Source organism: Homalodisca vitripennis, unplaced genomic scaffold (assembly GCF_021130785.1).
Source record: "Homalodisca vitripennis isolate AUS2020 unplaced genomic scaffold, UT_GWSS_2.1 ScUCBcl_6213;HRSCAF=13315, whole genome shotgun sequence".
Classification (NCBI taxonomy): Eukaryota; Metazoa; Arthropoda; class Insecta; order Hemiptera; family Cicadellidae; genus Homalodisca; species Homalodisca vitripennis.
In genome coordinates, this window is record NW_025782345.1 from 208 (window position 1) to 12,769 (window position 12,562).

General features: G+C 33.8%; 1 protein-coding gene across 1 annotated transcript in view; it reads right to left on the reverse strand.

Moving 5' to 3' along the window:
- Positions 1-621: 621 nt before the first annotated feature.
- The window catches only part of LOC124373716 (dynein axonemal heavy chain 7-like), a gene marked incomplete at its 5' end in the record, with an annotated part of 76,293 nt that continues 64,352 nt past the window's right edge, over positions 622-12,562 (reverse strand). Inside the window, 3 exon segments of the mRNA XM_046832060.1 lie at positions 622-947; positions 8,784-8,940; positions 11,757-11,976. Of these exon segments, the coding sequence (XP_046688016.1) occupies positions 622-947; positions 8,784-8,940; positions 11,757-11,976 (703 nt within the window).

Below are 12,562 nucleotides of genomic sequence, written 5' to 3' on the forward strand. Positions count from 1 at the left end.
AGTCTGATTATTTTACAATAAGGTAACTATACCTCACTTGTCTTAATTTCAGTATAAAATAAACTAATAAAATTAGTAAATTTATAGAATAATAACTCACATATTAATAAAAGTTTTAAGTACAAGATGAAAACACTATTTTGTTAGATCTAATAGCTAACCATATGCATATATTTTATATATATATATATATGTATTAAATATTGATTAATTTAATTGAAATATATTATGTTCAAATTTTTCCCCTTACAGGTAAAAACATATCTTTATTAATTGAACCTTTTTTTAATTCACAGGAAAGTAATATCCCAATTATTGAACAATTTGCATGCAAGATTTTAAAATCCAAACAGATTTCAAATGGTTTAGGTTTTGTACTGCACTTTGCCAACAGACTTTTAAAGGATTGGATTGATAAACTTATCCAAACAGACATTAAAGACATCTTTAAGAACTATCTACATCAAATTCTATCTTGCCAATCTTTTGGAAAATATTGATCAATAATTGTTGGTTCATGTCCCCTGAAAAATATTGTTGGAAAACCTTGTCCTGCTAGGGCATTGCCATTTTTGTTTTTTATTCCTATAAATGTTGTTAATTAGCTTTCACGTTATGTTTTTAATAATGAAGTGGAATTTTCTGTAGGAATAAATTAATGAATAAATACCCGTACTGGTATGTGCAAACGGACAAAAAGTACAATCTGCTACATTTGTCTGCAATGTCAATGAAATGCAGTCTGAGATACCTGAAAACGTTCTTTTCACTATAATGTACCTGAGTTAGAAGAGTGTTTGTGAACAGAACGAAGGTCTCCTGTTGATCCTTCATGATGTCAGCATTGTCGTTCATACCAAAAACCGATGGGTTGGTGATCAGTGGAAAGGTCTTGATGTAGTTCACAAATGCTTCATGGTCCTTGACTTCAGGTACATAGTACAGTTCTATAAAGAGAATACATATGAGCTAGTGATATTATATATATATATATATATATATATATATATATATATATATATAAACTCATTCTGTGAAAATTATTCCATCTTTTTCATTCAACTAAGTAAATTTTGAATGATTCATAGTTTTATGGGAAGTTAAGATATGGAAATCATAAGTGAAGATTTCTTAAAAGTTTACTACGCAATAAAACCAAGAAACTAAAATTAAAAAAAGCTGTACCAGTAGTACCATTTAAAGGGTATGACACAAACTTTCTTTCTGTGTAATGTACCATTGTTAGAAAAGCGTAGAAAAGATATCCGATTAACTGTTGATGTAATGAAGTTTCTTTCTAAGCGATACCCTCGTTCCAGCAACTGGCAATCCTTAGAGAGTTTTTTTACCTCCTCTGGAGTTTGTACAGGAATTTATAATGTACTGATAAAATGTAAAAGTCTAAATTATTACTTTTAAGAAACAGTTTTCCAAAACACAAATTCAACTTGCGGACATACCATTGCACCTGATTCACAGCTTAACAGATTGTAAAGGGATCCCAGTCTTAGGATGTATTGATTAAGATAATACAAATTTACCATTCTCAAGCCAAAACTAATATTTTAAATTGAACTTTTTAATACTAATAGTAATAAAATATGCAAATTAACATCTTTTAAAGTCATAGGTAGAAAGAAATAGATGCTTAGAAATTGCTATAGAGTTTGGGGGATCCAGTCCCTGAAGACACTGCTGTTCTACATTCCAAAGATTTGCCAGTGTCACCTTACCAGTTTAACCCTCAGATCCAATCATACAGGACCTTTCACTCTACATTACACATTCCCTACTATTGACCAGTGATACCCGAAAAGTGGAACTCCTAACCACAACCATAAAGGGGTCATTATATTCCCTACATTTCAGTGGCTCTCCTAATGAAGCCCAACCAATGACAGTTATTAAAAACCAATTATGAAGGAGCTCATATATTCCACTTCTTATTAGCCTATGTTTTGTAAACTGTGACCAAAGAAGTCTCATTGAAATCGACCAATGGACAGGGGTCACTAACATTCCCAAGGATACTTGAAATCCCATGATTGAATATTTAATTAGTGTGTTAGAAGTGTCTACTACAGATTGATGTGACAGATAATTGTGTTTTATACAAGATTTTATGATCTGTAATATTTTGTAAACAGATTTATAATAAATTGAATTTATAACTATTAGTTCAATCAATCATCTTTATTTACAGTAACATTAAGAAATGTATTGGCGTCAAAAAAATTATACAATCAGTACAAATAATTAAGAATATGTGAGTACAAATTACAATGTTGAAATTATTTCTCTTTACTGATGTGTAGCGTCAAAGAATTCTTTCAATGAATAGAGCGGTTTTCTCTTGAGCCAGTTGTGAATTCCTGTTGTTAATAGTTTCCCTCTGAGTGCTTTTAAAGATGTGGGCAGAGCATTGTATAACTTGCATCCGATGTAACTTGGTTTTCTTTGGAACTGGGTTGTGAGATGAGATGTGTAATGTATTGAATTACAATAATAATTATAATAATAATTATTATACATATTATAAATTGTTACTGGCAAGTTAAAGCCACAGCCAAAGACCAACTGTATGATCTATGATGCTGTGACGTTCATATGGGGTGATTAGTTTGAATAAATGCCATTGGCTGTTCTCATCACGCCACCAGATCGTACCACCTACCACTTCCAGTGTCCCTGCCCTTGCCTCTCTCTCTGTTACCACCCTCCAACCTTAACCGAGCACAGTCGATGATGTAAACTAATTCAGTCTTTTATTCCGATTCCCCGTAACCCATACACAACAATTGGCGACGAGGTATTAATGCGATCCCGCGAGTGCAATGCAACCTGTTCGATTGTGCGTAAATAATTTCTCCGAAAATTATAGTGGGAGGAAGTGTGTCTGTAGTTTGGCGTCACGTGGACTCAAAATCGGTACATTTTGATGTTGGAAGACAAGGTCGTAAATTGGAACATTTCGTCTTTATTTAGTGAAACAGTAAAAATGGCGGGAATTATTGGCGGAATCGGTGACTTCGACAACAGTGCAGAAACTTGGAATTCGTATGTTGAACGATTTGAATTATTCGTTGACTGTAACAGTATTAGTGACGACAAAAAGGTTAGTACGTTACTAACAGTCGTGGGTGTGAAAACGTACAGTTTGTTACGAGATTTATGTACGCCGGAAAAACCTTCAGTGAAAAAGTTTGATGAATTAGTGAAGTTAATTCAGGACCATTTGTACCCGAAGCCATCATTCATAGCTGAAAGGTACAAATTCAGCAAAAGGAATCAACAGGAAGGAGAATCAGTCGCAGAGTACATCGCCAGCCTCAAGAAAATTGTCTGCATACTGCGAGTTTGGCGCATCCCTCAACGACTATCTCAGAGACAGACTGGTGAGCGGCATCAGGAGTGAGTCGACCAAGCAGAGGCTGTTGGGAGAGACCACCCTAACCTTCGACCAGGCTGTGAAAATCGTCTGCTAAGTGGAAGCGGCGGAGAAGAATGCGGCGGCATTGACAGTGAACGGCGGCAGCCGGGTCCAGCGGATGGCAGCGCATCACCACCCACATGTGAGAGTCGGCGGCAGCGGTGGCAGCGCGAGCTACAACGCAAGGCACGAAGTCAAGGTGCAGTGTACGTGCTGTGGGCAGTGTGGTCACTATAGGAAGCAGTGCAAATTGTTTGGTGTTGTGTGTCACAAATGTGGTAAAAGAAATCACATATCTAAGGTATGTCGATCTACTGAAATTAGTAAGTTACCAGACAATCAGCTTTCGAAAGTTAAGAAAGGTATATCTTATCAGTCTAATTTTCAAAACAAGAAAAACAAAGATTATAAGATACATAATTTTGTAAATGATAGTTCAGAACTGTCAGATTCAAATAATTCTAAGAATTATGTTCAGAGTGATGAAAATCTTGAGAGTTATGTCGAGGACATACAGAATTTATTTAAAGTAAATGAAACTCACCGTAAAAGAATTAGAGTTGACCCAATTAAGATTAAAGTCCTAGTGCAAGGTCGAGAAACCATATTTGAAGTTGATACTGGAGCTAGTGTCACAGTGTGTAGTGAGGATTTTTATGAAAACAATTTTAGTTCTTGTAAATTGTTAGAAAACGACCTAACTTTGAGTTCGTACACTAATGAACCTATTATACCTGTGGGCAAAGTTAATGTTGATGTTTGCTATGAGAAAATACATAAATGCTTAGATTTGTATGTGATTGGAGGAGGTTCACATCCTTTAATGGGTCGTGATTGGCTTAAAGTACTGGGAGTTGACATTTCGTTTAAAAAATAACTTGTGTGTTATAAACAGACCTATAGATAACAAGGCTAATTTCGAGACAATGACGTCCGAGCTAACTAATCAATTTCCAGAAGTGTTCACTGAGAAACTAGGTCAGTATACAGGCGAACCAGTAAAACTAAATCTAAAAGAAAATGCTAGACCTAGGTATTTTAAGCCAAGACCGATACCATTCTCATTGAAAAGTAAGGTAGAAAAAGAACTACAACGCTTAGTTGACGAACAAGTGTTAATTCCAGTAAGCAGCTCGGAATGGGGAACACCCATTGTACCAGTATTAAAAAAGAACGGTGAAATTAGGCTATGTGGAGACTTTAAAGTTACTCTAAATCAGTATCTAGAAGTAGACAAGTACCCTATACCTAGAATAGAAGATTTATTTGCAAATTTACAGCATGGAGAACGTTTCTCTAAAATAGATCTTAGTCAAGCCTATATGCAATTAAAGTTAGATAGTGAGTCACAAAAATTATGTACAATTAGCACGCATAAGGGTCTTTTCTCATATTGTAGAATGCCTTATGGAATCTCATCAGCCCCAGGCATATTTCAAAGAGTTATTGAACAATCTTTGCATAATTTAGAAGGCATATCAGTGTTCATGGATGATATTCTTATCACCGCACCTAATAACGAAACTCATGTAAGTAGGTTGCAAGAGGTTTGTAAACGCCTGAGTGAAAAAGGATTTACCGTAAAGAAAGATAAATGTACATTCTTTGTAGACAAAATCGAGTATCTTGGTTTTAGTATCGATAAAGATGGACTGCATACCTCTGAATCTAAAATTAAAGCTATAAATCAAGCACCTGTACCTAAATCTGTCACTCAAGTCAAAGCTTTTATTGGCTTGGTAAATTATTATGGAAAGTTTATCAAAAATTTGTCAACAATCTTGAGTCCGTTGTACAACTTGTTAAAAAAGGACGTGCCATTTGATTTTGATGAAAAATGTCTCAAATCATTTAGCCATGTCAAGGATGTTTTGACTAAAGCACCAGTTTTGGCGCATTATGATTCAAAGTTGCCTGTAAAACTAGCAGTAGACGCAAGCTCGACTGGGCTGGGCTGCGTACTTAGTATCATAACCCCTGAAGGCGTTGAGAAACCTATTGCATACCACTCTCGTACTTTATCACCAGCAGAATGTCAATATTCACAAATAGATAAGGAAGCTTTAGCAGTAGTATATGGAGTAAGGAAATTTTCATCAATATTTGTATGGCCGAAAATTCACATTGTGTACTGATCACAAACCTTTAATTAGCATATTTGGACCGAAAAAGGGTTTACCTGTTTTCGCAGCAAGCCGATTACAAAGATACGCATTATTTTTAAGTGGATACAATTTTGATGTACAGTATGTAAGGTCAGAAAAGCATGGTAACGCAGACGCATTATCACGCTTACCATTAAGCACTAAACACGTTGTAAATAATAACAATGAACCAAGGTGGAAAGGTACCTATTTACACTGTATCGCTGAAAGTTCAGTACCTTTAACTTTTGAAGATGTAAAAGCTGAAACCCAAAATGATCCTATTATAAAAACAAATACATAACTATGTGATGTACGGATGGCCAAATTTTTTGTCAGGGGAGAATAGGGAATTGTTACCTTATTTCCAAAGGAAGGACGAGCTAACAGTTGAGCATGGCATTGTTATGTGGGGATATAGAATTGTTGTTCCTAACAAGTTGCGTAGCTACATATTAAATGAGTTACACGCGAGTCACTTGGGAATTGTAAAAATGAAGTCAGTAGCAAGATCCTATATTTGGTGGCCAAATATAGATGAAAACATTGAAAGCCTAGCGAACAATTGCTCTTCCTGTCTTATGGAACGTTCTAGTCCTAGTAAGAGTAATCTACATGTTTGGCACTATCCATCTATGCCATGGGAAAGATTGCATATTGATTACTTGGGTCCTTTCAAAGATAAGACCTACTTGGTAGTAATTGATGCTTACACTAAGTGGTTGGAAGTATTTGAAGTAGGCTCTACTTCAGCTAAGCTAGCTATAGAAAAGTTAAGAGAACTATTTTCTAGATTTGGATTACCTGTCACTATCCATAGTGATAATGGACCACCATTTACCTCAGTTGAATTTAAAAATTTCATGCAACTTAATGGTATAAGACATACATTTTCACCAGCTTATCATCCTCAGTCTAATGGTCAGGCTGAGAACTCAGTTAAGTATGCTAAATGTAAAATAAGATTGGCTTTTCAAGAAAATATTGATACTAAAGTAGCCTTGAATAGGATGTTATTTGATTACAGAAACTCCGTTCATAGCACTACTAACGAGACAACCTGCCAAAATTAATGTTTAATAGACCACTAAGATGCAGGCTAGATTTACTCAGACCTAATATAGCCAGAACTGTGCAATTAAAACAGGACAAACAAAAAGAATATTTTGGCGGTAGAAAAACGAGAATTCTATTTCCTAATCAATCTGTATTAGTGAGAGATTATCGCTCTAAAGACAAATGGATAGAGGGCATTGTAATAAAACAGTTAAATAATGTGATGTATTCTGTTATGACAAAAACTGGTCTAATTTGGAGTAGACATATTGATCAGCTGATAGGACTACACAGTAGTATTGTTGACAGTGACAGTCAAATTCCACCATCTCAGGACCGTACAGTTGCGGAACGTGAGACAGGCGCTCAGTGTCCGCCAACTCCAAGCCCAGTCAGAATTAGTAACACTGACCTCACTAGATCAGCTGGTCTCTCCCCCTCCTCACCGCATCATACCTCTCCATGTCACATCACTACCCCTCATTCTAGACCACGTCTTTCTCTACCCTCAGCTGTTCCTTCTCCTGTCACTAGAACAGCTGATCATACAAACAGATACCCAACTCGTATTAGGAAACCTGTAGAGAAATTAAACTTGTAAATAACTTACAGTACTTAAGGATGACATTTAATAATGATATGTGTTATTTATATTTATATGTGTTTATTATATATTTATTATTACACTTGTATTGTTTAATTTATCTATGACTTGTGTGAATTCAATTTATTTTGAAATTTGGAAGGGAGGAAATGTAATGTATTGAATTACAATAATAATTATAATAATAATTATTATACATATTATAAATTGTTACTGGCAAGTTAAAGCCACAGCCAAAGACCAACTGTATGATCTATGATGCTGTGACGTCATATGGGGTGATTAGTTTGAATAAATGCCATTGGCTGTTCTCATCACGCCACCAGATCGTACCACCTACCACTTCCAGTGTCCTGCCCTTGCCTCTCTCTCTGTTACCCTCCAACCTTAACCGAGCACAGTCGATGATGTAAACTAATTCAGTCTTTTATTCCGATTCCCCGTAACCCGTACACAACAAGATGGAAGGGAGAAGTCAGTAGCATACCGGGTGTTGTAGGAATGGATGTTTTCACCTCTTGTATGTAAGTCCCGATCTCTTGTTTGAAGTATGACAGTTTGAATGTAGAGAGCCACAACTGTTAGTATTTCAAGAGATTTGAAAGCATTCCTGCAGCTGTCGCTTGCAAGTTCAATAAAACTCGAATGGCTTTTTTCTGCAGTACCAAAATATTATTAAGATTGCTCTCAGAAGTCCCTCCCCAAACAGCTATACCATTGCGGATGTGTGATTCTACCATGGCATAGTAAGCAGTTTTTGCTGCATTCAGTCCTCCTGCCCAATATATTCTTCTGACCACATATACTCCAGTGCTGATTTTTTTACAAAGGCTATTAATGTGGCCCATGCATGTGGCTATTAGTTCCATGTATAAGTCTTAATTATGTTCTATCTGATATACCTTACAAGTATGACTGTTAAATGTGTGAGTCCATACTCCTCATTGCTGGACTGATCAAGGTTAGATTACGATCTTAGGGATGGGTGGAAGTAACTCATGATAATGCATCAATCCCGAACCAATCATTACGATCTTACATAATTTTTAATTATTTCTGATAGTTGGAATTTCTAATTAGCATTAACAAGTAATTAAATTTGCATATTGATTCTATACTAAATTTAGTTTAGTATTTGCGTGTTAGAGAATTTTATTGACTTCCTCAAACAGTTAAGGGAAGCCTGCACATCGAACTCCGTCCCTGAATGTGCCGCGGCTAGATGTTAGCATACAGCATCAATACAAAACCTGCATCACAGTAATTTAGACTGCTCTTAATTAGTGTCAGATTGACCTACACCACTTTATGCTGCTATGTTTTATAGCATTGTTAGTTAATTATTGTGATACTGGATTCGGATTAGTTAAGTATTTGTTACTGCTCAAAAATCATGTAAGTTCATTCCTAAATTAAAATTCAAAGTTCCTTAAGAGTCAACACTGTAATGAATGTGTTCATACAATCAGACAGTTTCAGATACCACTGGAGTTGCTTGAGCAATCATCATGTAAATCTGCTACATTGCTAATGATGCTAAACTACTTACTTGAGGGATCGAAAAAGTAATCAGACTCTGTAACCAAAGCAGGACAGTAGAACTTGCGGAGGACTGTGATGAGACACCTTCGGTCCCAGTCATCTGTCACTCTGCCTCCGTAGTTACATTCACCGGTCAGATAATTTAGGGCTTCGTACTGGACATCCTATGGTAATACATGCACACTGAACAGCTTTTGCATACAAAATAGATATTAAGGTACTCTTGAATATATTGTACATTTTTACTACTCCCCAATTCATAGCATAGAAGTAAGTATTTTGGTCATATAAAATGTCTATTTTGGTTTTTGGGACCCTTAAAAGAAAAAGATTGTTTTGGAAAGTGCCTGTTAGTATATGAACATGTAAGCATTGGCCATATAAAATGGAAGGACCGATTTTGACCAAATTTGGCACTTAGGACTTAATTGGTGAATATTCACAAGTATTCTATTAATTTGTAGAAAGATTTAATCTTTTAAGATTGTTTACACAAAAACAGCGTTTGTCACAAAAATATTTTCTAAAACACCACACCAATAATTTTAATTATATTTATATATTATTAGGTGGACAGCAAATGGCACAAGCTGTTCTTTCTCAAAATGTTTAGTGGAAAGTTATATATAACTGATAAATTTGACTTTAGTTAAACTGAATAAAACCACAATAAGGATACAGATTGCTTGATTGTTGATGTGTTTGGAATTACAATTCAAAAATCTCTCTCCAAAATGTGTTTTTAGCATTCTTAAAATTTAAAAACACCAAAAATTACAATATATTTGATTTAAAATATCAAGTTTAAGAAGCAGTTACAACAATCAAAACTCTAACAATTTTCACTAATCACAGTTAACCCTACAACTGGCAGTCACCTGATTATCAGTCGATATTAATGTTTCTGTAGTGGCAGTCGCCTGAAAATCAGTCGATTTGACACGTGCCCGTTTGACATCTGTTATAATCAATACACGAACTAAACTGCAATGATTCATATACCACTGGAATCAGAAATAGTTGCTGATTTGATCGATGTATTTTGTTTTGTTTTGTATGCCATGATTTAAGTATGACATATTGAAAACGAGAGTTGTTTGTAAACAGTCGGCCATTGTTGTTGTATTATTACCCGGCCGCGTTATTCTTGTCCATCTAAAACGTAAGTTTATTACATGAAATAAGTGTTTTTATGTAATAAGTGTGTTTATTTATGCGTATAAATTCTCGTATATTGTGTTTTATCAGTTTATTTTGTCATGTTATGAAGAAATATATGTGAAAAAATATATTAGTGAGATTTTGTGTTCTAGGCTATGTGCAGTGTTGTGATAGTTTTAGTTAGCTTTAGGATCATTTTCATATGCGATGATCATGATATAAAGCTTCTTTATTTATTTTTATAGGCTTACTTTTAATGTATTTTATGAATTTTTCGAGTAATAATTAAGGTTTTGATGAATTTTTGTAACACAGTCGTATCCATAGCAACGAATTTAGCCGTATTGTACTATCTTCAGATTAGAGTATTTCATAATTGTTTTAATTAAAAAAAGTGTAGTAAACTATACATTTTCTAAAACTATAAAACATTTTCAACATTTTGGGTATTTTGGAAATATTTTTTTTCACACAATATGTCTTTTATAGGTGCACCCCCACCACTTTTACATACCTTTTTTATTTTTTGAAAACAAACTTAGTAAAAAAAAGTGATAAATTTCATATATTTTTGGGTTTTTATTTCCATGAATAAAAAGTAAATTTTCTTGTGAAAACAGTGATATATAATACATATAGGTTTTTTAATCAAATTATATTAAAAAAAAATAAAAACCAATACTACTGCAAAACACCTCAAAATGGCCTGCCACTTGAGGAAATTTCAACTGCCAGCTCGAGGGTTAATAGGCTTATGTACCTCTTGTCATGACTATTATCTCGCATTCATACTGTGTTCAAACAATTAAAATCTTTAAATATTTCCAGTCACTGTGGAGATGGTTATCAAATGTATTTCTTTGTTTATGGTTAACACCAGTTTTTAATAGATAATTCACCCATTTAAACATGATAATTAAAACATAACAATTGAATTACATGTATATCGTAATTGGTTGAAGCTTAACCAATCCCAGTATAAACAAACTCCATTCAATATGACTTCATTATTACAGTTATTAGCTTTTTGATAATTTGAAGTAAAATTTGTTGTGTAAGTAATTTTCTTTCTTTATTGTTTTCTCTCATAATTAATTTGTATATAGTTACATTAATTTATTGATAATTGTTTTTATTTTAAGATCCATTTAATATGTAATATAAATAAATAGACTAAGTTTTAGTTATAAATTTATACATATATATGTTAGTTTAATTTTTATGAGGTTAAGTGGTAGAGAGGACTTTATAGTCCTAACTTCGCCTCTAATAAAGTCATTTTTCATTTCATTTTTTTTCATTTCATTACCATAAAGACATTTTTCATTTAATTTCATTACCCTTCGGTGATGTTATGGAATATTTATGTGTTTTCGTTTCATCAAATTCTATTGCTTGTTTGGTTTTGTAACTGTGTTTTGCTATGATTGTATCCTAATGTTTAGTTTGTCTCTGTATTACTCATATAGTTTTTAAGATTTTTTCCACAAAGTTACTGAGCCACATCTACATTATCAAAAAGCTGATATCCCATATTAAAGAAGCCAAATACTAATCACTGTTAGGTGTAAACAAATGCAATGTGAACCAATCAAATAGTTTATATTTATTACATTTTCACCACTTACAGGCTAAAAATGGCATTGCATGAAAACTTTCTTGTATAGAATATTTAAATTTTGTTTTGAAATGAAATTAAAATCCAAATGCAATAAGGACTATGTGATATAGCTTATGAAATTGTGCTAGGGTGTTAAGTACTCTAAAAAAACTTGTATAATCCTATAATTTTAGTAGCTATATATTTCTTATATCTCACCTCATATTGGTTGAGAAATATGTGGAGTTGTTGAACACTAATTCGCAGATCAGTTTCATTGAACTCGTATGGAATGTTCCAGCCGAGAGGTCCAAACTTCCTCCGTTCTTGGACAAGAGCATGGAAGAAACAGAGACCGAAAACAAGTTTCTTGAAAGACATACTCTGCTTGCAGCCTTCAAAAAACTCTGGATTGCCAATTGGGTCACTAGTAAAGGACCTACAAAAAATAACAAAAAACTAAGTAAAATCTAGTCTAATGTAATGAAAACCTATCAAGAGATATATTAAAAGTAAATCATATCAGTTCTGGATCTTATAGAAATAGTAATTTATCTGAAATGTCAAGTATAAAAAATTCTGACCCTACAAGTACTACCTATATAATTTTAAAGTACTGAGCCATTTTCTATGATATGGTTTTTGGCTGCGCCTTAGAAAAGCCTATCATTCAAGAGATTGAAAAATTTCATTTCTGTTTCTCTTCTACACGATATCTCTAAACGAGCTAAACTATAAACTTCAAATTTTGCATTAAGCTTCGTTTTTTTATTGGCAACATTGGGTTTGATGCCACTCAAGTCCCATGCCACTCCATGGGATTTGGCTGAACGTTAGCAAATATTATTACATTGCTCTTATGGGTAACCATGATGGCAATGAGAAAATAACAGAATAAATAAATTTGTAAACACACTGAGTGTACAATCATATGAGATTTTACCAAGTGAAATAAAACCATTTATTTTTTTTTATTCATAGACTAAGAAAAATATAATATGGTGAAAAATCAATGTTAAAAGTTG